This window comes from Exophiala xenobiotica (genome assembly GCF_000835505.1).
Source record: "Exophiala xenobiotica strain CBS 118157 unplaced genomic scaffold supercont1.5, whole genome shotgun sequence".
Taxonomy (NCBI): domain Eukaryota; kingdom Fungi; phylum Ascomycota; class Eurotiomycetes; order Chaetothyriales; family Herpotrichiellaceae; genus Exophiala; species Exophiala xenobiotica.
The window spans coordinates 3628320-3649395 of NW_013562490.1; the positions used below are offsets into that span (position 1 = coordinate 3628320).

The 21076-nt window shown below is 51.2% G+C and overlaps 11 protein-coding genes and 1 non-coding gene across 15 annotated transcripts; 6 read left to right on the forward strand and 6 right to left on the reverse strand.

Annotated features, from left to right (window-relative positions):
* Window positions 1–202: 202 nt before the first annotated feature.
* PV05_09148 (uncharacterized protein) lies at window positions 203–874 on the forward strand (the record flags this gene model as incomplete). The annotated part of the gene is made up of 2 exons (XM_013458721.1): window positions 203–306; window positions 406–874. 2 exons carry the CDS (start codon window positions 203–205, stop codon window positions 872–874), a joined length of 573 nt encoding a protein of 190 aa, XP_013314175.1.
* Window positions 875–1418: 544 nt separating this feature from the next.
* Window positions 1419–2882, forward strand: PV05_09149 (uncharacterized protein; the record flags this gene model as incomplete). Its single annotated transcript, XM_013458722.1, has 1 exon — window positions 1419–2882. The coding sequence occupies one exon, from the start codon at window positions 1419–1421 to the stop codon at window positions 2880–2882; it is 1464 nt and encodes a 487-aa protein (XP_013314176.1).
* Window positions 2883–3258: 376 nt separating this feature from the next.
* PV05_09150 (uncharacterized protein) lies at window positions 3259–4023 on the reverse strand (the record flags this gene model as incomplete). The annotated part of the gene is made up of 2 exons (XM_013458723.1): window positions 3259–3411; window positions 3481–4023. 2 exons carry the CDS (start codon window positions 4021–4023, stop codon window positions 3259–3261), a joined length of 696 nt encoding a protein of 231 aa, XP_013314177.1.
* Window positions 4024–4405: 382 nt separating this feature from the next.
* Window positions 4406–6384, forward strand: PV05_09151 (uncharacterized protein; the record flags this gene model as incomplete). The annotated part of the gene is made up of 6 exons (XM_013458724.1): window positions 4406–4578; window positions 4642–5186; window positions 5254–5506; window positions 5964–6089; window positions 6140–6319; window positions 6372–6384. The coding sequence occupies 6 exons, from the start codon at window positions 4406–4408 to the stop codon at window positions 6382–6384; spliced, it is 1290 nt and encodes a 429-aa protein (XP_013314178.1).
* Window positions 6385–6935: 551 nt separating this feature from the next.
* On the forward strand, window positions 6936–8491 carry PV05_09152 (uncharacterized protein). Its single transcript, XM_013458725.1, has 3 exons — window positions 6936–7091; window positions 7138–7952; window positions 8001–8491. Exons 1-3 carry the CDS (start codon window positions 6972–6974, stop codon window positions 8053–8055), a joined length of 990 nt encoding a protein of 329 aa, XP_013314179.1. The 5' UTR covers window positions 6936–6971; the 3' UTR covers window positions 8056–8491.
* Window positions 8487–10876, forward strand: PV05_09153. 3 transcript variants are annotated; one of them, XM_013458728.1, is made up of 6 exons: window positions 8487–8829; window positions 8876–8889; window positions 8969–9113; window positions 9166–9180; window positions 9230–9751; window positions 9796–10876. In XM_013458728.1, exons 1-6 carry the CDS (start codon window positions 8683–8685, stop codon window positions 10651–10653), a joined length of 1701 nt encoding a protein of 566 aa, XP_013314182.1. In that variant the 5' UTR covers window positions 8487–8682; the 3' UTR covers window positions 10654–10876. The 3 variants fall into 3 exon arrangements, with proteins under 3 accessions (XP_013314182.1, XP_013314181.1, XP_013314180.1); XM_013458727.1 differs by having other exon boundaries at window positions 8969–9180; XM_013458726.1 differs by having other exon boundaries at window positions 8876–9180.
* Window positions 10786–12253, reverse strand: PV05_09154 (uncharacterized protein). Its single transcript, XM_013458729.1, has 4 exons — window positions 12002–12253; window positions 11886–11934; window positions 11275–11695; window positions 10786–11193 (listed from the first exon to the last, which is right to left on the reverse strand). The coding sequence occupies exons 1-4, from the start codon at window positions 12119–12121 to the stop codon at window positions 10854–10856; spliced, it is 930 nt and encodes a 309-aa protein (XP_013314183.1). The 5' UTR covers window positions 12122–12253; the 3' UTR covers window positions 10786–10853.
* Window positions 12254–12374: 121 nt separating this feature from the next.
* Window positions 12375–14101, reverse strand: PV05_09155. 2 transcript variants are annotated; one of them, XM_013458731.1, is made up of 6 exons: window positions 13935–14101; window positions 13852–13885; window positions 13696–13805; window positions 13305–13651; window positions 12789–13260; window positions 12375–12740 (listed from the first exon to the last, which is right to left on the reverse strand). In XM_013458731.1, exons 1-6 carry the CDS (start codon window positions 14036–14038, stop codon window positions 12734–12736), a joined length of 1074 nt encoding a protein of 357 aa, XP_013314185.1. In that variant the 5' UTR covers window positions 14039–14101; the 3' UTR covers window positions 12375–12733. The 2 variants fall into 2 exon arrangements, with proteins under 2 accessions (XP_013314185.1, XP_013314184.1); XM_013458730.1 differs by having other exon boundaries at window positions 12375–13260.
* A 401-nt stretch (window positions 14102–14502) lies between these two features.
* Window positions 14503–14595, reverse strand: PV05_09156. Its single transcript has one exon. It is a non-coding gene; the product is annotated as a tRNA-Ala (tRNA).
* Window positions 14596–15213: 618 nt separating this feature from the next.
* On the reverse strand, window positions 15214–16129 carry PV05_09157 (uncharacterized protein; the record flags this gene model as incomplete). Its single annotated transcript, XM_013458732.1, has 3 exons — window positions 15214–15398; window positions 15455–15889; window positions 16117–16129. The coding sequence occupies 3 exons, from the start codon at window positions 16127–16129 to the stop codon at window positions 15214–15216; spliced, it is 633 nt and encodes a 210-aa protein (XP_013314186.1).
* Window positions 16130–17368: 1239 nt separating this feature from the next.
* Window positions 17369–19057, reverse strand: PV05_09158 (uncharacterized protein). The gene has a single exon (XM_013458733.1). It carries the CDS (start codon window positions 18980–18982, stop codon window positions 18077–18079), a length of 906 nt encoding a protein of 301 aa, XP_013314187.1. The 5' UTR covers window positions 18983–19057; the 3' UTR covers window positions 17369–18076.
* A 552-nt stretch (window positions 19058–19609) lies between these two features.
* On the forward strand, window positions 19610–20466 carry PV05_09159 (uncharacterized protein; the record flags this gene model as incomplete). The annotated part of the gene is made up of 2 exons (XM_013458734.1): window positions 19610–19705; window positions 19768–20466. 2 exons carry the CDS (start codon window positions 19610–19612, stop codon window positions 20464–20466), a joined length of 795 nt encoding a protein of 264 aa, XP_013314188.1.
* Window positions 20467–21076: the final 610 nt, after the last annotated feature.

The window sequence follows — 21076 nt, forward strand, 5'->3', positions numbered from 1 at the left end:
GCTGCGGACCACTGACGGTAGCTGCGGAACGAAGCCAGTCCGAACAGAGTCTGTTACGCACTCTGAGGAGTATAACCACCAACAAGTGTTCATTGCCGCCATCTGCATCTGCCCGTGGCTTTTGAGGTACGACCTTGAGATCTTTGGAGATATCCATCAACCTGATCCATTCATTGGCGCCTGCTTAGTTATACCTGACGAAATGAGCAGTCGTCTAGGGCTCGTTGACCCGGCGTCACTGAGCGCCGAGCAAAAAGAAGCATACGATATCATGGAAGGGTACACCACCCACCGATACGGAGAGTCGTAAGTTCCTTGTCCCAACATTTTGCACGACCTAGGTCTTTTGCACGACTCTACCCTAGCTACATGATCGCACAGATCAATTTCTGACGGCGTTTCTAGCCCGACGATAAAACGTGAAGATGGTTGCCTTCTCGGCCCTTTCGGCGTTCAATTACACCTACCTGGGATAGCACAGCATTTTGTTGGCATCGGGAAGACCTTGCTAGCTGTTTCTGGCCTCTCAGCCCGAGCCCGCGAAGTGGCAATCAATGTTGTGGGCGCACACACAAAAGCTGCCTACGAACACGCCGCTCATGCTCGGGTGGCACTGACTTTGGGGTTTTCGAAGGCACAGCTCGACGAAATCGAATCCGGTGTCTGTCCAGCAGATCTTGGTGACGACGAAATGATCGCTTTCGATGTTGCGACCGAGTTGCTGGAGCGTCCAGGTCCCTTACGTGAAGATGTTTGGCAACGGGCTGTCGGAGTGCTCGGGAAGAATGGCGCAATGGTGTTGGTGCAATACATCGGATGGTACCGGTATATAGCCACGATTCTAAACGGATTCGATGTGCAAGTTCCCGAGTGACAGCAATGATAGAATCTCAAAGCGGACTCTGGAAATAGCTGAGATGGCATTCTAGGATGGATAAGCACACTTCAATACATGCCGCAGGATGCCGCAGGAGCCGCGGCAGCCGCAGAAACCGCATGGGCCGCGAGGACCACTGAACAAATTTGGGATCCAACCCCGCAGCCAGCCACGTCCTTCCTTCTCTCACGCTGTTGTCAAACGTTCGAAGAGTCGATATTACTGAACATCGCCCTGCGCCAGAGATAAGGATCTGCCAATAAGGAGGACATTGAGCTGCAGAATGGAACCCACGAACCACGGCAGCAGGCGGGTACGCACAAGAAAAGCGTGTTTGCCCTGCTCAAGGCGGAAGCGAAAGTGCAACGGAGACTTTCCCTGCGACGTGTGTGTAGGATACGGCTACGAATGTGGTTACCGACCAGGAACCAGTCAGACCTACACGCGTCCCCATCGTCCCCAGTCCCGTTTCCAGTCCGGTCGCTACGGCAGCACTGGAGCTGAGAGGTCGAGTGGAGATGTCGAGGGGACCTGGACCCCCATGAACGCCGCCTCTAGTTCTACCGCCATGACAGAACGGGTTCATGAGAGTAACAATGGCCTTCTTGTGGTGTCTTCGTCTCGGTACCTGGGACGATATTCCGCTGAAGCGTTTCCAAGGTTCCTGGCCTTGCAAATGCAAACTCAACTTCTTCCAAAACTACAACCCTTTGCATGGAATTTGAATGAAAGACCAAAGCCATCACCGGGGGTGAAAGGAGCGATCCGTTCCTTGATTACCCTAGACGCAGCACAGCACCAAATCCGTTCCTTTTTCCTGCTGGACTTTCCTGCCTCTGCCTGTCTGAATCTCGACGTTCTGCTTGCTCGTTGCGAAAGTCACTGGCAGGGACACAACCAAGGTTTGACTTTCGAAGCTGTGGTCTCGGGCCTTATAGGCCTGACTGCCGTCCTTGGGCACACATTGAGCTCGAGACAAGAGACCTTTATTGTCGAGCACGCAGAAAAGATATTGAATGATCCGGCCGTCCTCGGGGAAGCGACCATCGAGGTTTTGGTAGCACTAGTGTTGCGATATCTATACCTTCGTGCAACAGCGACACCTCAAGCTACGTGGCTGGTTATCTGCACGACGATGCATATGGCTGAATCCTTTGGCCTCCATAAGCAGTACAGTCCCGGCGCAGACAGAGACCAATACTCGATGAGTGGCTGGAACGACGACACTCGGTCACTCCTATTCTGGCTGATCTCAGCAGGTAATCGCCTCTCATCTCATGAACTAGGTCGAACGCCTGTTGTCCTGCAGGGTGTCACCAGGGTATTCCCTTTCTCGGCATCCGACACGAGTACCATTGCCACATTCTGTCGAGTTGCTCATCTTTTGCCACTGGTGACGAATCCCGAGAACTCGGATGACGAGCATATGCACTTCTCAGAATCATTAGGGAAGATAACATCCATACGCATTGACCAACCGTTCCTGAAGCTCATCACGGCAGATGTCTGTTTCATCCTGTACAGACGAATTAGGGTGAGCGCCAACCAGCATATTACGAAGCAGGAAGTACAGCAAGTGGTTGCCGTGGGTAGAGAAGCTGTCCACGCCGCTAGGCAGCTTGTACAAGAGAGGAAACCATGGTGGAATATCCTCAGCACACTGTTCCAGTTCTGCTGTACCTTGATCTCCATGGACTCCACTGATAGTCTTGCTGATCTAAATTCTGTAATATCGACGATCAACTTGGTCCGCGGCTACTACCCAGGGGAGGACAGCGCAGAAGCTGTAGCAACTTTGAATACATTGATTGGAGCTTTGAGGCAAAAAAAGCAAAGTGAAATAGACTGCCTCAACTGGGGAGGCATTTGGGAAGGTCCTATGAACGCCAAACCTGATATTCCAATCCCTGCCGAGCGCATGTCTCCGGAACCAATCTTGGATGATTTTCAATTCACCTTCGAGGATCTAGATTGGATGTCGTCGGATCTGTTGATGGGTCAATAAGGGAGCATGAGGAAGGTTCTTGAAGATGTTGAAAGAGATTTGTGCTCATTCTCTGTCACGTTATTCGATTGGTAAGGCGACAGTCAACTGTATCTCTTGTTGCCGTCCTCGGGATGCCAACGTCTATTGGGCTGGAAATGCCCCAAGATTTGACGGAACCATGGGAAATCAGGTATAACGGACAGCGAGTCCCTGTGAGCGCTATAAATCATGAATCATCCAATGGACAGTGCCCTTTTCAGGACCCGAACAGCTACTCGCGAGAAATCACACTGGGGCTCAGGAGCTGGATCTGTTGGACAATCAGCCTTCTTTAGCCTCATAGCCCTGTTAAAACATTCGGATTTCTGGCTGAGTCCGCCAAACCTGGCTATAACTATAGCGCAATCCCACAGTCTATGGTAAAGTTTTGTCCTGTCAAGCTCCCGTTGAGCACAACGGTTTTGGCGAGGTTGGCCACATCGTCAAGATCAACGACTCTTTTCAGGATGGTTTTGTCTCTCATAGACTCTACCACCTGTTCCGGGAACTGCTGTCCCCAGTCGGTCATCATCAATCCTGGGCTCAAGCTATTACACCGAACCTTGGGTCCACAGACCGATGCAAGGCATTTCGATAGATGTATAGCAGCTGCTTTGGAGACCGAATAAGGTATGGAGCTGCCAGCTGGAACGACTCCAGCCAGGCTAGCCACCACAAGAAAGCTCCCTCCATCTGAGTTTGCTTGCACGTAAGGTCGAGCGGCGTGAAATAACCACAGGTGTGACTTCACGTTGAGGGAAAAACATCTGTCCCAGTCTTCATCGTTCATGTTTTGCTCAAGGTCAGAAAACTTGACGATGCGTGTCCATCCCACATTGCTGACCACCACATCCAATCTGCCCATGACTGTCATGACCTCCTCGACCAGCTTGATAATATCGGACCTGACGGAGATATCTGCCTTTACGATATGGGATCGTGGGGTCATGCTAGTGCCATCTTCTTCGAGTGCTCGTGTACATTCCTCAACGACCTTCTGTGCTTTTGACAGGTCGGAGTGGTAGTTGACGACTATCCGATAGTCGCGAGACAGCGCTTTGGCAATAGCAGCGCCAAGCCCGGCCGACGAGCCTGTGACGAGAGCTACTTTGGCTGGCATTTCGATAAAAGGGTGATCTGAGTACCGAGACATAAAAGGTTCGAAAGGAGACCCCGGCGGCGGAGAGAGTTTCCTAGGTCCCCTTTTGAGGAACAAGGGAAGTTGTGTCCCGGAGAAGCGGGACTTGAAGCACAACTCATCGAATCTCGTGCGGTCCGCACGTCCCGACATAGCCTTGTTCGTCCCACGCGTACCGCCCCCTTATGAGATGACCGCGCTTTACCAGTCACGGAGCGCCCAAGCTTCCATGGCCATGGCACATCAAGCTCCAGGAATAAGACCAAGGGACGCAGTCTTCGGGCTTCTGTAGTATCTCGACTGAATCCTAGCCAGAACACCATCTTTGGTCCATTCCAGAGCAGCTTTGCATACAGAGGCAACGATGGCAACGACCGAAATGCACACATTGTACCCCACTCAATCGAAGTCATGCCTCCCACAGGAAGTTGAGGCAATTACCTCGAGTGACGTGCAGCACCCAATAGATATAACAACAGAGAAGCGTATTAGCCGGAAACTGGACCTCCACATTATTCCATGGTTATTCTTCATGTGGTATGCTCTGACCAACTTGTCAAAGGCTAAACAGTGTCCGAGATAACCTAATACCTTGTGCAGGTTCTTCGGATCCCTAGATCGAGCGAACATTGGCAATGCCAGCATTGCTGGTCTTTCCAAGGACTTGAAATTGGAAAATGTCCAATTCAACGTGGCGCTCTTGGTTTTCTACATCCCTTACGTCGTCGTTGACATACCGTCGAACTTTCATCTTGGAGACGCTGGAGTTCACACGAGCTTCCGGGACGAAGAACATGCTTATCAAACATTTTCAAGCGGGCTACTATCTCCCAGCTCTTGTCATTGTCTGGGTCAGTCTCGGGATCCGTCACTATCAGCTCGATCTAACGCTCTGGTACAGGGACTCACCTGTACAAGCATGGGATTTGTCAAATCTTATGGAGGTCTTATCGCCGGTCGCGCGATTCTGGGCATGTGTGAAGGTGGACTCATTGGCGGGATACTAGTCTATCTTGCCTTGTTCTACCGGCGACAGCAATTGCTGACCAGGATCGGACTCTTCGCATGTGCCGCCCCACTTGCGATTGCCTTCGGTGGACTATTGGCAACGGGGTTGTCCAAAATATCTCGTGGAGGATACAACGGTATGCCAATGCTAGAGACGTGGGGAGGGAGTGATGTCGTTGAAAGTCTTCGCTAATCCTGGCGCAGGTTGGCCATGGATCTTCTTTGTGGAGGGAGCAATCACAGTAGCCTACGGCATCCTTACGCTATTTTTCTTGCCACATACACCTGCTCAGGCAAAATTCCTCAACGCGCAGGATCGCGACATAGCCGTTCGCCGGATGAAAGAGGATGCTGATGGTGCGATGGCGGCTGATGAAGCGCGCGATGAGCATTTCAAATGGCATTGGGTTCGCATGGCGCTGAAAAGCCCAAACACCATTATTTGCTCCCTAGCATGGTTTTTCTTGCTTATCCCAATCTATGTACATGTCCTGGTCCTCTCTCCGACGGAATATTTCACTGACGATTTTGCAAGAGTTATGCGCTTTTTCTGCCAACCATCATTCATGAACTTGGCTATTCCGCGATTCACGCCCAGCTGCTTACCGGTGGGTTGCTCAACTTTTACATTGCAGTACAAATCTGAGACGTCATAATAGTTCCGCCAAACATCTGCGGCTTCGTCGCCATCTTGGTCCTCTCGGCCTGGTCTGATAAGGTCAAGGCCCGGGGCCCGTTCCTTGTTGGGGGTTGTATTCTTGCGATCGCCGGGTACATCATGCTTCTGGTTGCGGAGAGTCCAGCAGTCAAATATGGTGGAACGTTTTTGATAGCGATTGGCGTCTATCCTGGAACTCCAATGTCTGGGCTTCTTTCTCCCTTCAGCTACCATAAAAAGTACTAACGCGGAGCAGTGTCCAGGGCTGGCTGGCGAACAACCTAGCACCACATTATGTTCGGGCCACGGGGATAGGCTTTCAAGTCACCATCGCCAACTGCGCCGCCTTTATCGCCACATTTGCGTATTTATCCAAGGACGCGTAGGTAATAACCGCGAGTGTCGCTGGCGCCATGCTGACAGCGAATTTAGGCCTAGATTTGTCCTTGGGCATAGCATCTGTATTGGTGGACTTGGTCTTTGCGGCATTACAGCGCTGCTCGGCATGGGGTATTGTCGATGGGAAAACGCACGGCGAGAGAATGGTGAAAGAAACCATCGACTGAGTGAGGAACGCGTGGACCTGCTCGGCCATCGCCATCCCAGCTTTCGGTAAGTGTCTTGGGGCGTTCACTTTTTGAGAGCGTTACTTATCCGACCTTAGGTACACTATCTAGAACTCCAGCAGTCATAAATACTGTTGCTTTTCTCGATGTGTGGAATTCGAGGCTGTGGGAGAAAAGGGGCTGAGGATTACGTAAGAGATTAGGTCATAATGAAGGTGTTCGCAGCTCTAGTTCAAGAGCAAAGAGCTGTTATTCCGTAGTTGGTTGCGCAGAGGTCGGGCATGACAGCGGGGGAAAGCGTCAAGGCGGTGAAATGGTTCGCAACTTCATTACCGTGGATAGTCATCCGGAACTAGGGCTTAGAATGTGGACAGGCACTCCGTAGACGCGGACGAGATGTGGCCACTATTGTCCAAATGCGTCACGGGCTTGGCAAGGCAGTGAAGCAGTCCTGATCTGTATCTAGAGAATCAGACAAGGTCGGGCTGTTGATGAGGAGAGTAGGTACACAGTAAAGAGAAGTTCGTCGCAGGGTCGAAAATTGTCAGGCAAACCAACAATGACACTAAACCCAATTTCGACTAGACCAAGGATCGTAACACTGGCGTGAGCAATCTCCCCTATTTCGCGCCACGGAGAATTTATCTATCACTGGTGTTCAACTTACCACACGAGGGACAGGCCCAGAGGAGTCGACGATGAGCTTGCCTCCAGGGTACAAATGGAGCGTGTTGCTCTTTGTTGTCCTGCTTTCATTCGCGGGTCTTTCGCAAGCCTCGCTGGGAGATCGTCTGCCTGAGTTTCGTGAATGTGTTCAGGTGAGCGACATTCCGTCGTGTCAACTCAATCATTTGACAACTCCAGGTATGCATAGAAGAGAATTGCCATACCGGGAAAGCGAAGCTGCCATTTCATCTGCGCCTCTTGCTCTGGAACTGTCCATCAGAGTGCGACTACACCTGCCAGCATGTCATTACCGATCGACGCGTGGCTAGAAATCCGCCAATGATTGAGCCTGTGGTTCAGTTTCATGGGAAATGGCCCTTTTATCGCTTCTTGGGCATCCAGGAGCCCTTTTCGGTTCTCTTCTCCTTGATGAACTTTCTGGCACATCGAAAAGGCATGCAGAGGGTCCGTGAAGCCATTCCTGCTCGATATCCTCTGCGGCCCTACTATCTCGGTTTCGGCTATTTTGGACTTGCAAGCTGGATCTTCAGCATGATCTTCCACACGCGAGACTTCAATGTGACCGAGAAGCTCGATTATTTCGCGGCTGGAGCGAGCGTGCTCTACGGCATGTACTACACACCTATCCGAGTGTTTCGCCTAGATGAGAAGACCCCAATCAAGCAGAGTATACTACGGCTTTGGACACTTGTCTGCATTTTGCTCTACGTGGCTCACGTAACCTACCTGACCGCGTGGAGTTGGGATTATACCTATAACATGGCCGCCAACGTTGCGGTGGGCATTGTCCAGAACGTGCTTTGGAGTGGGTTCAGTATCGTAAGGTTCCGCAAGCTGCAGAAGGGATGGGCAGCATGGCCCGGTTTAATCGTGGCTTGGATCATCATGGCGATGAGTTTGGAACTGTTCGATTTCCCGCCGTTGTGGGGGATGATCGATGCGCACAGTCTGTGGCATTTGGGAACGGTCATTCCCACTATCTGGTGGTATAGGTAAGAGATGTCACTCTCGCTAAATTGTTGTCGCTTATGTGCTGTCAGCTTCTTGATTAAGGACGCGCAGGAAGACCTTTCCACTCAACGGATGAAGGCGTGACATTGGTCGAGATAAGCAATCCGAATCTACCGATCGCAAACCCCAGAAGTCTGGACAAAAAGCAAGTTGGTGGCTGCAGGATTGCATGATGGTTGGATAGCCCCGAAATCAAGAATACGGGGATCGCTTCTAGTCTTGATGATGTGCAGCGACGAGGGTTGGGAGGGGTTGATATTCTGTTTTTGGGGCCATCATGGGCTTATTAGCCACGGCTAGGCATATTGCTAGGCTTGCTGGGCTTTAGGTCGCCAAAATGCCTCCCCCACGCCACTTAACGGGCCGGGCGCCATTGGCCGAAAGCCTCACTAGTCAGGCACCTTTTGGAGTCGCAGGCCATCAATGACACAATCCACGGGCCTTGACGGCACGTTGTTGGCAGATGCGGGACAGTTGAGATAAATGGCAGTCTGACAGTGCTTAACCCCCTTGAATTGAGTAGTGGAACCTTTGTCAGACACCGCCGCATTTTCCTGTCAACAGGTCCGTGGCCGCAATTGCAACATTCACCTAGGACACTGACATCCTCTCTCTGCGACTCTGTCTCACCTATCAAATCCTTCTACCTCACAGTACTCGATCACATCTTCTCTCAAAAGCGGGCGCTTCGTGCGCGCTGCCACTGCCATCATGTCCTCCTATAACCCTCGAGAATCCGTCCTCAACCAGCCCAAACCCGTCGTTCACCTCCCTCACGATCTCCTCGATGCAATCACCAACTCAGTTGAACCGTATCCTATCCCAGAGGGAAGGAAATATGAATATGGAACCGCAGGTGTATGTCTGGCTCCTCCCATGTTCTCACTCCGCTGAACGTATCTAGTTTCGAATGAAGGCGTACGTCTTTCCATCCTCAGCCGCACCTGACACGAGTCTACCCTCACGCAATACATCACTGACAAAGAGTTGGCTATAGCAATGCTGGATTGGATCATGTCATCTACACAGTTGGTCTCACGGCTGCTTGTCGGTCGAAAAAGCGCAATGCCACGATCGGTATCATGATCACGGCCAGTCACAATCCTGCAGAGGACAATGGAGTCAAACTGGTTGATCCTATGGTAGGTTGAGTTTTCAGGAGTTGCTGGCGCTAGGCTGACTGCTCAATTGTAGGGGGACATGCTTGAGGTATAACCCTCTCTTCCGTTTCTCAGATTATTCCACTGACGACGAAAAGCAATCATGGGAACATTATGCGACGACCCTGGCCAACACGTCCAACGACAAGCTTGCAAAGACGTATGAAGAGCTGGTAAACGAGACCCTGGTGGATGAGATCCGTCAACTCCATGAAAGACCTGCCAAGGTTGTATTTGCGCGCGATACCCGTGCTTCGGGTCCATACTTGGTTACTGCCCTCAAGGCCGCTTTGGACGCAGTCAAGGTCGAATACACCGACCATGGCATCATGACAACCCCTCAACTACATTATATCGTTCGTTGCGTCAACACCATGGACTCTCCCTATGCTTTTGGCGAGCCCACAGAGCAGGGATATTACGAGAAGATGGCCAAAGCATTCAAGACGCTCATGTATGGACGGACTATACAAGGCTCGGTCACCGTGGACTGCGCGAATGGCGTGGGTGGTCCTAAGTTGAAGGAATTGATCAAATACCTTCCGAGCGGGAAAGAAGGAGGTATTGACATTAAGGTTGTCAACGATGATGTCGTGCGTCCTGAAGCGCTCAATTTTGAGGTGGGTAATGCCTGTTTGTTCGCGGATGATGCTGACTGTTCTAGTGCGGTGCAGATTATGTCAAGACCAAACAGCGAGCTCCCCCCAGTTCGACGGCGCAGCCTGGCGATCGCTGCTGCTCACTTGACGGTGATGCAGATCGGATTGTCTTCTATTACACCGACGAGCAGAAGACGTTCCACCTCCTCGATGGTGATCGAATCGCCACTCTTGGAGCGGTGTTTTTGGCCGACATGACTCGAGTTGCTGGGATCGACAGTAAGATCAAGATTGGTCTGGTCCAGACCGCCTACGCCAATGGTGCTGCTACCGAATATGTCGAAAAGGTCTTGAAACTTCCCGTGACTGTCACGCCTACTGGTGTTAAGCACCTGCATCATGCTGCCGCCAGGTATGATATTGGTGTTTATTTTGAGGCCAATGGTCATGGTACCGTCTTGTTCTCGGACAACGCTATCAAGGTCATCCGAGAGTCCGAACCCAAATCCCCAGGACAAAAACATGCGTTAGACTCACTTCGTGCTTGTGTTGATTTGATCAATCAAGCAGTGGGTGATGCTATCTCAGACATGCTTTTTGCCGAGGTTGTTCTTGCTCATAAATGTTGGACCCTGGAAAATTGGCGCAACACGTATATCGATCTTCCCAACCGTCTTGTTCGAGTCGAGGTCCGCGATCGTTCAATCTTCAAGACTACAGATGCAGAGCGGAGACTGGAGTCACCAAAGGGCGCACAAGATGAAATTGACAAGTTTTGTCAGATGTATGTCAAAGGCCGGGCATTTGCAAGAGCTTCTGGTACAGAAGATGCCGTGAGAGTGTATGCAGAAGCTCACTCCAAGACCGAGGCCGAGAAGCTTGCTCAACAAGTTGCAGAGGTTGTTCGGAAATATGGAGTCTAGTGATGAAGTTCCCGGTGAGAGTCGTCTTGGAGTAACGGGATCAGACTTGACATCAGCTGATGGACGAGGTAAGCGGCTACAAATGCAACGATATGGGATCTCGGGCATTGCATCTTGCAGGTCAAATAGGTGCTGAGGCCAACTTTTTGTTAGTTATTGGCTGGTATACTAGAAAAGTTTCTGGACATGGATACTAGTATTCAAAGCTTGCTCTTTCCCTCGACACATTTCATCAAAGCTCGCCCATTACTCAACACGACCTTGCCGTTGACTTCGGTCACAAACCTGACCTCCTCCCAGCCATCTTTGATGTCACCCGTCCTCCACATCTTGGTGACGAGCTTTTGGGCTGGTTTCACTGGCGCTGCGAACCGGGCCTGGAATTCTTTCATATTTGCCGGGTCACTGCCACCGAGCTCCTTGAGCAGGGCATGCGCTGCCGTGTTCCAGCTGAATAGGCCGTGCATGATGGGGCCGCCGAAGCCCATTTTCTGGCCTGGTTCGGGCGTTGCATGGAGTGGGTTGTAGTCGCCGTTCAATCTAGATTTGCATATTTTTGTTAGTACGCCTCTGAACAGCACCGTGCCACCCGTGTCACGATTGGACATATATTATGCGTACCGGTATAAATGCGCACTCTCGGGGGTCAGTTGCGTCTCGCTGACTTTATCTGGACTGCCCTCTCGACCCTTTGGTGGGGGATAGTTTATCGTTGACGGACCCTTGGGCCCTCCCCATCCGCCCTGGCCGACGAAGAAACCCGATCCGACGGCGCGGGTGTAGACTTCGCCCGTGTCCTTGTCGACGATGGTCTGCTCGGTCTCGACCACGGTGCCGGGCTTCCCCTTGTCGTAGACGCCGAGGACTTTGGAGCGGAGTTCGAATCGGCGGCCCTCGGAAGTCACGGGGAGCGGTTTGAGGAATTGTAGGAGGCGCTGGCCGTCGACGACGCGGCGGCTGTCGAGTTTGGGGACGCCGGGGATTGGGTTGGAGGCTTGGGCGGCGTAGAAATCTATTACTTCTTGCGTTGTTTTTTTGAATGCTATACACAGCAGGATCAGTCAGTCTGGTCGGGTCGGGTCTGGAACGGGTCTGGAACGGGCAATAAGAATCGGGGAACGAGGCGGGACAACGTCGAGGGTCCTGGGAGGGCCGGAGACGAGGCGGCATAATGTTGGGGAGGTCTAAGTTAAGACGAGCCAAAGCGTAACAATGGGAGAGAGGGCACGAACGTAGGATGATTGAGTATGTCGGGAAGACGGCGAACTTGGGATGGAGTTCCTAGGCCTTTGGGTCAGTTCCTTTCGAGTCCCTCCTAAGGTAGCGAGAGTGTACGGAGTAGAGTTACATAGATAAAGTGTAGTTCGTCAACGGTGCAGCCAATGCTGACTGCGAACAAAAGGACGTCTCGCTTCAGCCATGATACTTCGGTGGACGGGTACTCGTAACCGACGCCTGGACCGGACATAGTTTCTTCGGTATCGCTTTCCAAGATGTCGAGGCAGAACAATCACAACTGCAAACAAGCACAAGTGTCACCAGCAAGGGTAATGTTTTGGATATGTTCCTAGGTATATACTCCGCAAGAAATCAAAAAGATGCGGCGAGCTGCGAGACTCTGGATCTCTGGAGATGACTTGCGGGGGAAAACATGCCGAGGTTCGATCGGCTATCCATCGTCCGTTCCCATCAACTAATCACGATATTCGCTTTTCGAAGGCTGACCGGCGAAGAGATGGACTCTCATTATTGGATAGGCTCTTTCGGGTGAGCCATCTATCCCACCCATGTCTCCATAACTATGGCGCAATTGACAATCACTCATGGAATGATATGAAATGAGAAAGGTTGAGGATTGAGGAGTGTTGAAACATCCGTGACGATCAGCCATCAAAATTCAGCTTCAACTCGTGGGGTATCTAGGTCAAATAACGAGGAGCTTGAAATCGTCTCGAAGATCATTTCAGTCATTAAAACCATCGCAGTATGCTCCTTTTTCTACCACGCCAACCAACCCGTGCATGCGATCATGACCACGCCCAGTGCTATGCAGAGAATAAGACAAGGGGAAAATCTGAGATCAGCACCTAGAAGAGGTGAGCATACAGCCTGAAAGCAGGGTAAGCGAGTCTTACATCTTGTAATCGCAAGAACCTCGAGCAAACCGCATCCCGTCCGTCGTGTCGAGCTCGTAATCGATCTTGATGTCCAGGTCTCGCTTGTTCTTATTGTTGGGCTTGCTGGACAGGAACCCAGTCACCGTTTCGCCTTCCTCAACCCTAAGTACCTCTCGGAGGTAAAAGACTGTTTGCTTCCAGTGGGTGTATTTCGTGTGAGGGCCGGTGGAAAATCGGATGGGCTTGTGGCATGCGGTGAAGTCGATATCGAACCACGCGATCAGTGCATGGATGAAGTCATTTCGTTGGCATCGCAATTGGAATGGTTCGGAGAATGCTAGTTGTGCTGTTGTGACTGTGTTGAGGTCGATGGTGAAGACAGGGCAAGGGTCGGTGACAAGGGCCTTCATTTCTACCGTATCGACGAGCGGCTCGCTCAATGCGCTATCTTTCATGGGTTTGTAATCGAATCCGTAGATGTTATCCCAGACTAAGAAGGTTAGCCCGCGTTCGCTGAAGGGATCTCGTACTCACATCCAATCTTATCATCCTTGTACTCGCCATCCTCGATAGCGGCCATGTAGATGGTGGCTTTGTCTGGGAAGATCTTGCCCCCTTGAACCAGGTACTTGTCCCGAGCATACAAGACAGTGTCAAGCATGCTCTCGTAGAGCAAAAAGTAGCCCATCCATTCTGATATTATAATGTCGACTTTTCCACCATTCAGGTGTTGCGTGGGCATTTCCACCTCTTCCATCTTGCCTTGTAGTAGAGTGATCTTTTTCGACAGCCCGTTGACTTCGACAATCTCTTTGGCTTTGTTGATGATGCTGGACATGTCGACGCCGATTACATGTTTTGCTCCCGCTCTCGCAGCGAACCTGTTCATGTGAGCGCAACTCTCTCTTCTGTGAAGGTACCGTACATGCTCAGGATGCCTGTTCCACAGCCCACGTCGAGGACAACCTTGTCTTTGAAGATGTGGGAATTTTGGTAGATGGCATCGCGGTAGGATCGAGTACGGACTTCATCTTTCTAGTCTCGAGTCAGTGTGGAATGAGAGACAGAATGAGAATCATACCAGCATCTCCTCGTGAATGCCATGGTGATCGTAGCTGGATCTTGTCAATACTGCGCCTTCAGCGTTTTCATGGGCCTCCTCACCTTGTAAAGTAGCGAACTTCAGAATGTTCCATGCCTGCCATGCGCTCCTCGGTCGTCATCGCGGCCAAGTCGGCGACGGTAGGTGTCGCTTTTGCTCCGTTCATGTTCTCAGATTTCTGAAATGCTCAGATATCAGGATGAGGACTGAATGATACGAGGAATTGGTTTGTACGGCTCTAGACGAATATCAAGTCCAAGGCCTGACAAAATTGCAAAAATAGACTTTGTCAGATTTGGCATAAATGTGCCACCGTAGGGTGGAGCAAGCATGTGGTAGCACTATGAACCACCCTAATTATCGGCGTTTTTTGACGTCAAGTCCGTCACATGTGCCGAGGCTGAATACCCCTGTCACTTTTCTCTCCACCAAGCTCCTCTACAACCCACGTCCTACCACAGCTTTCCGACGCCACCACCGCACTGATGCTCTTCCTGACCTTCCACAGTACTGCGAAGCATTCAGACAATTGGCAACGCCAAGACTTTGCCAGCCGCCCACATTCGAAGCCCAAAAACGCAGCTACCACCCAAATCGGGCGCAAAAAGATTTCATCCTTCAAGGATGACCTGGACCAGCGGCGATTTGAACGCCGGACTTCTCGCATGCTTGTAGACGACGACGTCCTGCAAAGCGAGCACTCTACCCCTGAGTTACAAGCCCCATGGTAAGAAGCATGGGATAGGCAATATATGAATCCCATGTGTGTATGTTGATTTGGTAAGAAATTCGAGATGTTTGATATATGAAGCACGCAAAAAAGGTGGTGGAAGTCCAACGGAAGTGGCGGCAGACAAGCCAGCAAGCGACAGCCAAAGCAACCTTAGGTGGCCGGGAACTACGGGGCTGTGCAGTCTGTGAAGGCTTGTCCTAGCCGGAGCTTTACGAGCACGGTTGTGACAGAAACCAATCACAGCACAAAGAGGATGCCCTACGGCTGTCGATCTTTACTGCACCTACGGAGATTGTGCATCGACAAAAGCCTTCGTCTACGAGGACCGTTCAACATAGGTTGCAGGGAAATTTCCTGCTGAACTTATCCGCTGCCCCTTTTGGAGGATTTCTTCCTCGATGCTAAGACCGCTCCCCTGGTCAGCTCCTACGTCAGTTCACACGTTTCTCGCCTTCTCGGTCTACCTTCCCTCTGTTGTCTCGAGGATTACACTTACCCGCTCGCCCTCCGTACACCACTGGGGACCAGAAACGGTCCCCAGTCAGAAATAGAGAAGGATCCATCCAACTCTTCAAAATGATGGGCGCCTTTCTCTGGACTTGCTACGGCTACGCTGTCTTGACCAGTCTCCCTTCAACCCTTGGCATGATTGACCACTCTGAAGCCAGACTCTTCTGCACCTCCATCTCTGAATCCTGAGGATCCCAATCGCCAGCGGTGCGTATGATATCTCCGGTCGATCGAGTCAAGCTACAGCCCCCCATGAAAATTTGCCAAAGGGGATTCCAGAATCCTAAGCAGGTCAGCACACAGCAACGCGTGGAGCATAATATGCGGGTCAAGTTGTACCTTGGACAAGTCGCGTCAAGAAATCATGACTGCGCCGATGCTCCCAGAAAATGAAAACGCCACCGGGCTTAAGCAGTTTGTACATCCAACGCATCGTTTGTTCAGGATCGCTGACCGAGCATAATGTCCCGATACACACAATCGAGTCCACCGACCCTGCTCGGAGGCCATATTCTGCCAACAGGCGCTCGTCCTCCACCGCTCCCACGATCACCGTGTACTTGCCTTGCAGCTTAGCCGTTTCTACTTCTGCAAGCAGAGGTTGAACGAAGGCGGGGTTAAGCTCGACACCGTAGACATGGTCAATCCTCGACTGGTCGAAGCGGTCTAGCTGGGTTCCTATGCCCGGCCCCACCTCAAGCACGACGCCGTGAGCCGACGCAACAAGCGACGGTACTGACGTTGATGATCCCTCGAAAGCTTTAAAAGCACTACCTGTGATTTCCATTCATCAGCAGCTGCAAAGTCAAAGGACGTCAATATTATTCTCGGACGAACCAAATTTTTGAAACACCTGCCCGCTTACATAGTCTCTTGTGCTTATATTTTCTGGTCTGGATGAACCTCCGAGCCACGTTGGACGTGTGTTGAATAGAACTGTGATTCTCTTTTAGTACCTCGACGTCTCTCCCAGTATGAAGGTGTTTATTTTTCCAACTTACAGCCAATACCCATCGTGATTATAGGCCATGGCCGAAGGTAGTTTTTCAACCGCTGGTTCTGGTCTTGCCACGTCGACATGATCGATTGACAAAAAGGAGTAGAATGATTGATTGCAGTGCAGCTATCAAAAATGGAATGCTAGATTCGTGGCGTGGAGAGAAGGAATTTGGGGATGTTCTGTTGCCAAATCAACCATGCGGTGAGGAGATAGTTTGGTGTCGAACTTGATTGATGCTCAGATGGGATGGGGGTATTTATAATCTATTTCCCCCCGAGGGTGCTACCCTTGGTCATTTCCGTTCTCCTGTGATAGCGCTATCCCTCCTACAATGCTTTTGCAGTGGGAGGTAAGCACGCTAAACGACACTATATCGAATGCTGGGGCCTTTCCGCGTCTCAGGCCGTCGATTGCGATAGTCAGTCTCGACCCTTCGTTGCGCCCAGACTTTTGAATTGGCAGTGGTCGAGGAGAACTTCCTAACCAGGCCGCTTTCTGGATCAAATAGGAACCCCATCGACATTGTCGGCCTATCAACAAGGTCTTCAACTTGCTTAGACCGCTGCAAATGAATCTGCGTCAATCACTACTATAACATTTATAACGTTCTCATGGAGAGCGAAGGACAAAAATTGGATGTCGCCGCTCCGGAGTGTTGACCAAGCGTCAGCAGAAATACAATGGCAAACCCAGAGAAAGGAAAGGTCTTCCAATACAAGTTAGATTGAATTTTCAAGGAATTGTGCGGAAGACTGTCCCATACATGTCGCCGCTTGCGGTGGTCAACACCTGAGCGCTTTAAAGTAGGCAGCTATTGGACTCGGTGTAGGACCGACGAATAGCGGAGGTGGACAAGGCGGAAGCAAGGCTAATGGGCATTACGCTTGCCGGCGTACGTGGGCTAAGAGTGTTGAAGTGAGATCTAGATCTGTTGAACTGGATTGCTGAGAATCGGAAGAGACGAGGTTCTGATAAACATTAAAAGCAGCGGCGTGCCTAGCCTCACCAGCATGCGACTATACCCGGAGCGGAAGCACCGCCTAAACCGAAGGCGGATTTCCCTGCAGTACAAGTAGGTATACAAGGATAGTGCCTCATGAATTGAGAAGAAGTGCAGGATCCCAGCAAAGAAAGAGTCACAATGGCGTGCGTGGTTCTACGCTTGGAACTTGCGATCGATTTTCGGTTTTACTTCAATGTACGCCCACCAAACCGGACATGCAACAAGATCATGGTGCGGTGCTTCGCGGGTTCGACATCAAATCTTTCCATTGATTCAGGCTATGCCATAGAAGAAAGTAAAAAGAACGAATCATGCACAGCACATCCCACGCCTTCTCTTGAGTACTCCTGATGACTCCAAAAATCCACACAATTTCATTCTTCATGCACTCCATAGCTTCACCAATATCCTTCCACCCCACCCATGAAATCCTTTCACCACATCAATCAGTCAATCTCTGTATCATCCTCTGATGAGCGGGGCGGGCTGCTAGAAATAGCTGAGGCGTATCGATCCTCCTCGCTGTCGGAGACCTCGGTCGCTCTTCCTCCTGGCACGGCGGTCTTAACCCCAATTGTCTGTACCGGTTGTCGATATTCAGCCGAAAGGTCGCGGTGAGCAGAGGTTCTGTGCAGGGATGCCTGAGTTGCTCTCGACGGCGTATAGGACGGCCGAAATGGATCGCTTGCCAGCGCTCCAAAGGAAGATCTTGCATCTGACAGGGCGCGCTTACGTGACTGTTGTTGACTTCCATCCCGACGCGATCCCAGGACAGCATGGCTGCGTTATGGCTGCAGGCCTCTGTCTGGAGTCGGAGGAAGACTAATAGCGTCTTGTGAACCTCGTGCAAGACCAGCATCGCGACGAGGATGAGCCATAGTGTCAGTGAGAAGTCTCTCCACTGGCGGCATAAATCTCCGCCTCGCTGGCGTAGGAGACGCGCCCGCAGTGGCGTCCGTCAAGCTGGTTTCAGTTGTCGAACCCTCCTCTTCTGGTTCTCTGGCTTCAACAGGCCCGACATTTTCAATGACTTTTTACTCAGCTTTCTTCGAGCGCGCATTGTGTTCACGTCCGTCGAAGGTCGGTGGATTGGTGTAGTTGGCGGCTCCTGCGTGTCATGCGAGGGCATGTGTGTTGACTTGAATGGGGATGCCGCTGATGATTCATCTGTCACTGCGGTGTCCGTATCATCAGTGCTCTTGTCCGAGCCCAGAGTACTCTTGATTATGCTCTTGAACCGTGCAAATGTGTCACCGATTGAGCTTCCTCTCTTTTCTTTGCCTTTCTGCGTACCACTTCTTCCAAGGATTTTCAACCCTTCCAGAAGCTTTTTGCCGGGCTTCTTCCGAATGGTTCCGAATCTCGAGGGTGGTGCCTCGTTATCGGCCTCGTGCGTTTCGTCATCTGTTGCGCTGTCGATAAGCTCACGGCGAGCGTATTGCTGGAGAGCATTTTCAACTCGTGGGCTGATCAGGCGAGAAAGCTCGGAAAACTGGCGATAGAGCTCGACAACCTGCTGTTCACTGAGAGCACTGATTGCTGCTTGGTTCAGTGGCTGAGCGAATGCATTTTGAGCAGATACAGAATCTCGTTCTCTGAGTCGTTGATTATCCGCTTCCACCTGCTGCATTTGCTGTTCCTGCCACCGCATGTTCTCCATACGTGCTTTGTTCGTGGCCGCAGTTTCCTCTTTGTACTGACGCCGGACTTCCGCAAGAGCTTCCACAAGCTGACGTTGGGCTTTCGCTTGTTCTTCCGGACGTGCTTCGGTGACAGCTTGTGCAACGATTTGCGTAAGGTCATTCTTGATGTACACCTTCGGATCCTCCACTGGATCTAGAGGTGTTTCTTCAGCTTCCTCCATTTCGATGTCTGATGGCACTGCACCAGCGGCGAGCTGCCTTCCGACGCTTTATCTTTGGATTTGCCGGCGGCCCTCGAGGTACTAATTTATATATAGCGGTTCTGTTCCCGGAGGATGCTGACGACTGATCTCGACTGGAAAATCAGACGTGCTCGCGGCACTCTCAGCGATTGACTCCCATGGTGTGGATGGCTTTTATGAGGCAGTGTACACTGCCGATAGGCAGATCTGTTAGTTGTCCTCAAGTTTGTGCAATCAAAACAGAACACAAAGGTGGGACCATGAAACAACTGCCAAATTGCTTGCAGTGAATGAAGGCCAAAGGCAGTGGTTGTTGTTTGCCAAGCCAAACTTGGGCAAGCAGGTGTAGTGAATGCTCTTGAATTTGCTGAGGCAGTGACAGTGACACTAGCAGGCAGCGAAGATATCCCAGATTCACCTACATGCTTTGTACTCTTTGTGTGTTGTTCCCTAAACCATAACTGAAGTCAGCTTTGGAATAAGGGTCGTCTTGACGATATTGCTGAGCGAGCTTGCCTCCGCAAACGACCTGGGTAAGACGATCAGCAACATCTACTTGCCCTTGAGGATTGTTTCGACAGCAACAGGATTATCATCATCATCAACATGATCGATAACCTTCAGAGATTCTACCTGCAGCGGCTCGAAGTGGCGTCCGAATGCGGGTTGCATGGCAACATTGACGACTGCGTCGATATCTGTGTGAGCACTCCGGTTGCCGCCTCAGAACGCTGACTGGAAACTATGCTGACCTACCCAAATAGCTGGAACTGTTACTGAAGACCGACCTTGCCTTCTGGACGCGGGCCCTTGTAAACCTGACCATGGCCGACGTCGCTCCCATACATGACTACCCTGACAAGTCCAGATTCGCAGCTGAAGCGCTTCGCCTTATCATGGAGCTCCAAGAAGAGGAACATCCCGGCAAGCGCCCTTTCTGGTTTGCGGAGTACGCTGAAACCGAGAAGGATGCTCGAAATTCGCTCGCCCGAGCCAAGCTGCAAGAGGAACAATACCAGCTGTCATTGGAGCAGGAAACCGTCGTTGGGAGCATGGAGGGTCTGGAGATCGAACAACTGGCAGGCACAAGCGCCAATGAGAACGGTAGAGACGAAGAAGACCCCAACATTGAAGGGGTATTCATCGGTAATGACAACGACATCCCGGAGGTCGAACAAGAGCTTGGAATGGAGGGGTACTTCACACTCAATCCAGCCATTGCAGGGAATCGCATCGTCGTCAACGAAGAGGTTTTGCTGAAGCAACCGGCTAACGCCGCGGAAGCAGTGGAAGTCCAAGTGGAAGGCCATGAAGACGATGGAGACAAGTTCCCAATTCGGCGAAAGACCCCAAGGCATGAAGTCAAGCAAAAAGAGTCTATGACTGCTCTGCCCATACCCTTCTCCAATCATCCATCCTGTCCAGGACGACGGATAGATATGATGGGCGGAGATGCAAGATGAATACACCGCGACATTGCTGAGAAGGTGATGAGCTGAGAAGGGTTGATGGTATTCAAGTTGAAGTTGTAGTGGAATGTGTTTTAGGCGAGCTTCTGGTGACGTCAGATTACGGCTTTAACTCCTCCGTAGTAGTAAAGCAACGGCACTCAGGTACGCAGTAATCCAAGCATCGGTTCATGTAATATCTCCGTACTAGTAGTACTATGAATAAGGAATTGGACACTATCTCCAAACTGCACAAGTGAGGTCGTTTATGTGCCGAGCAGAATCTCGACGATATCGTGATTGGAACCAGCAAAATAGGCTGAATACATCCTCGAGGGGCTTTAGCCGATGATGCACCTCAACCGGAGCAACGCCTGAATTGTCAATGTCGGTAATGATGCACCGAGCAGAACATCACTTCCATTTACAGGTCGATCAATGGCAAAGCTATAGCCGATGGCCAACCAGAGATGCTACGTTGGATGTGGAGGAACTCGATTGAATCTAGGCTGGTGTTGACTATGTCGGTTCCTGGGGTCTGGGGATAAATCCAAGTCCCAACAGCAAGCAAGTTGAAGGTTGCTTGAGGGGGTCCATTGCAGAAACGTCACACTCAAGCCGGTAT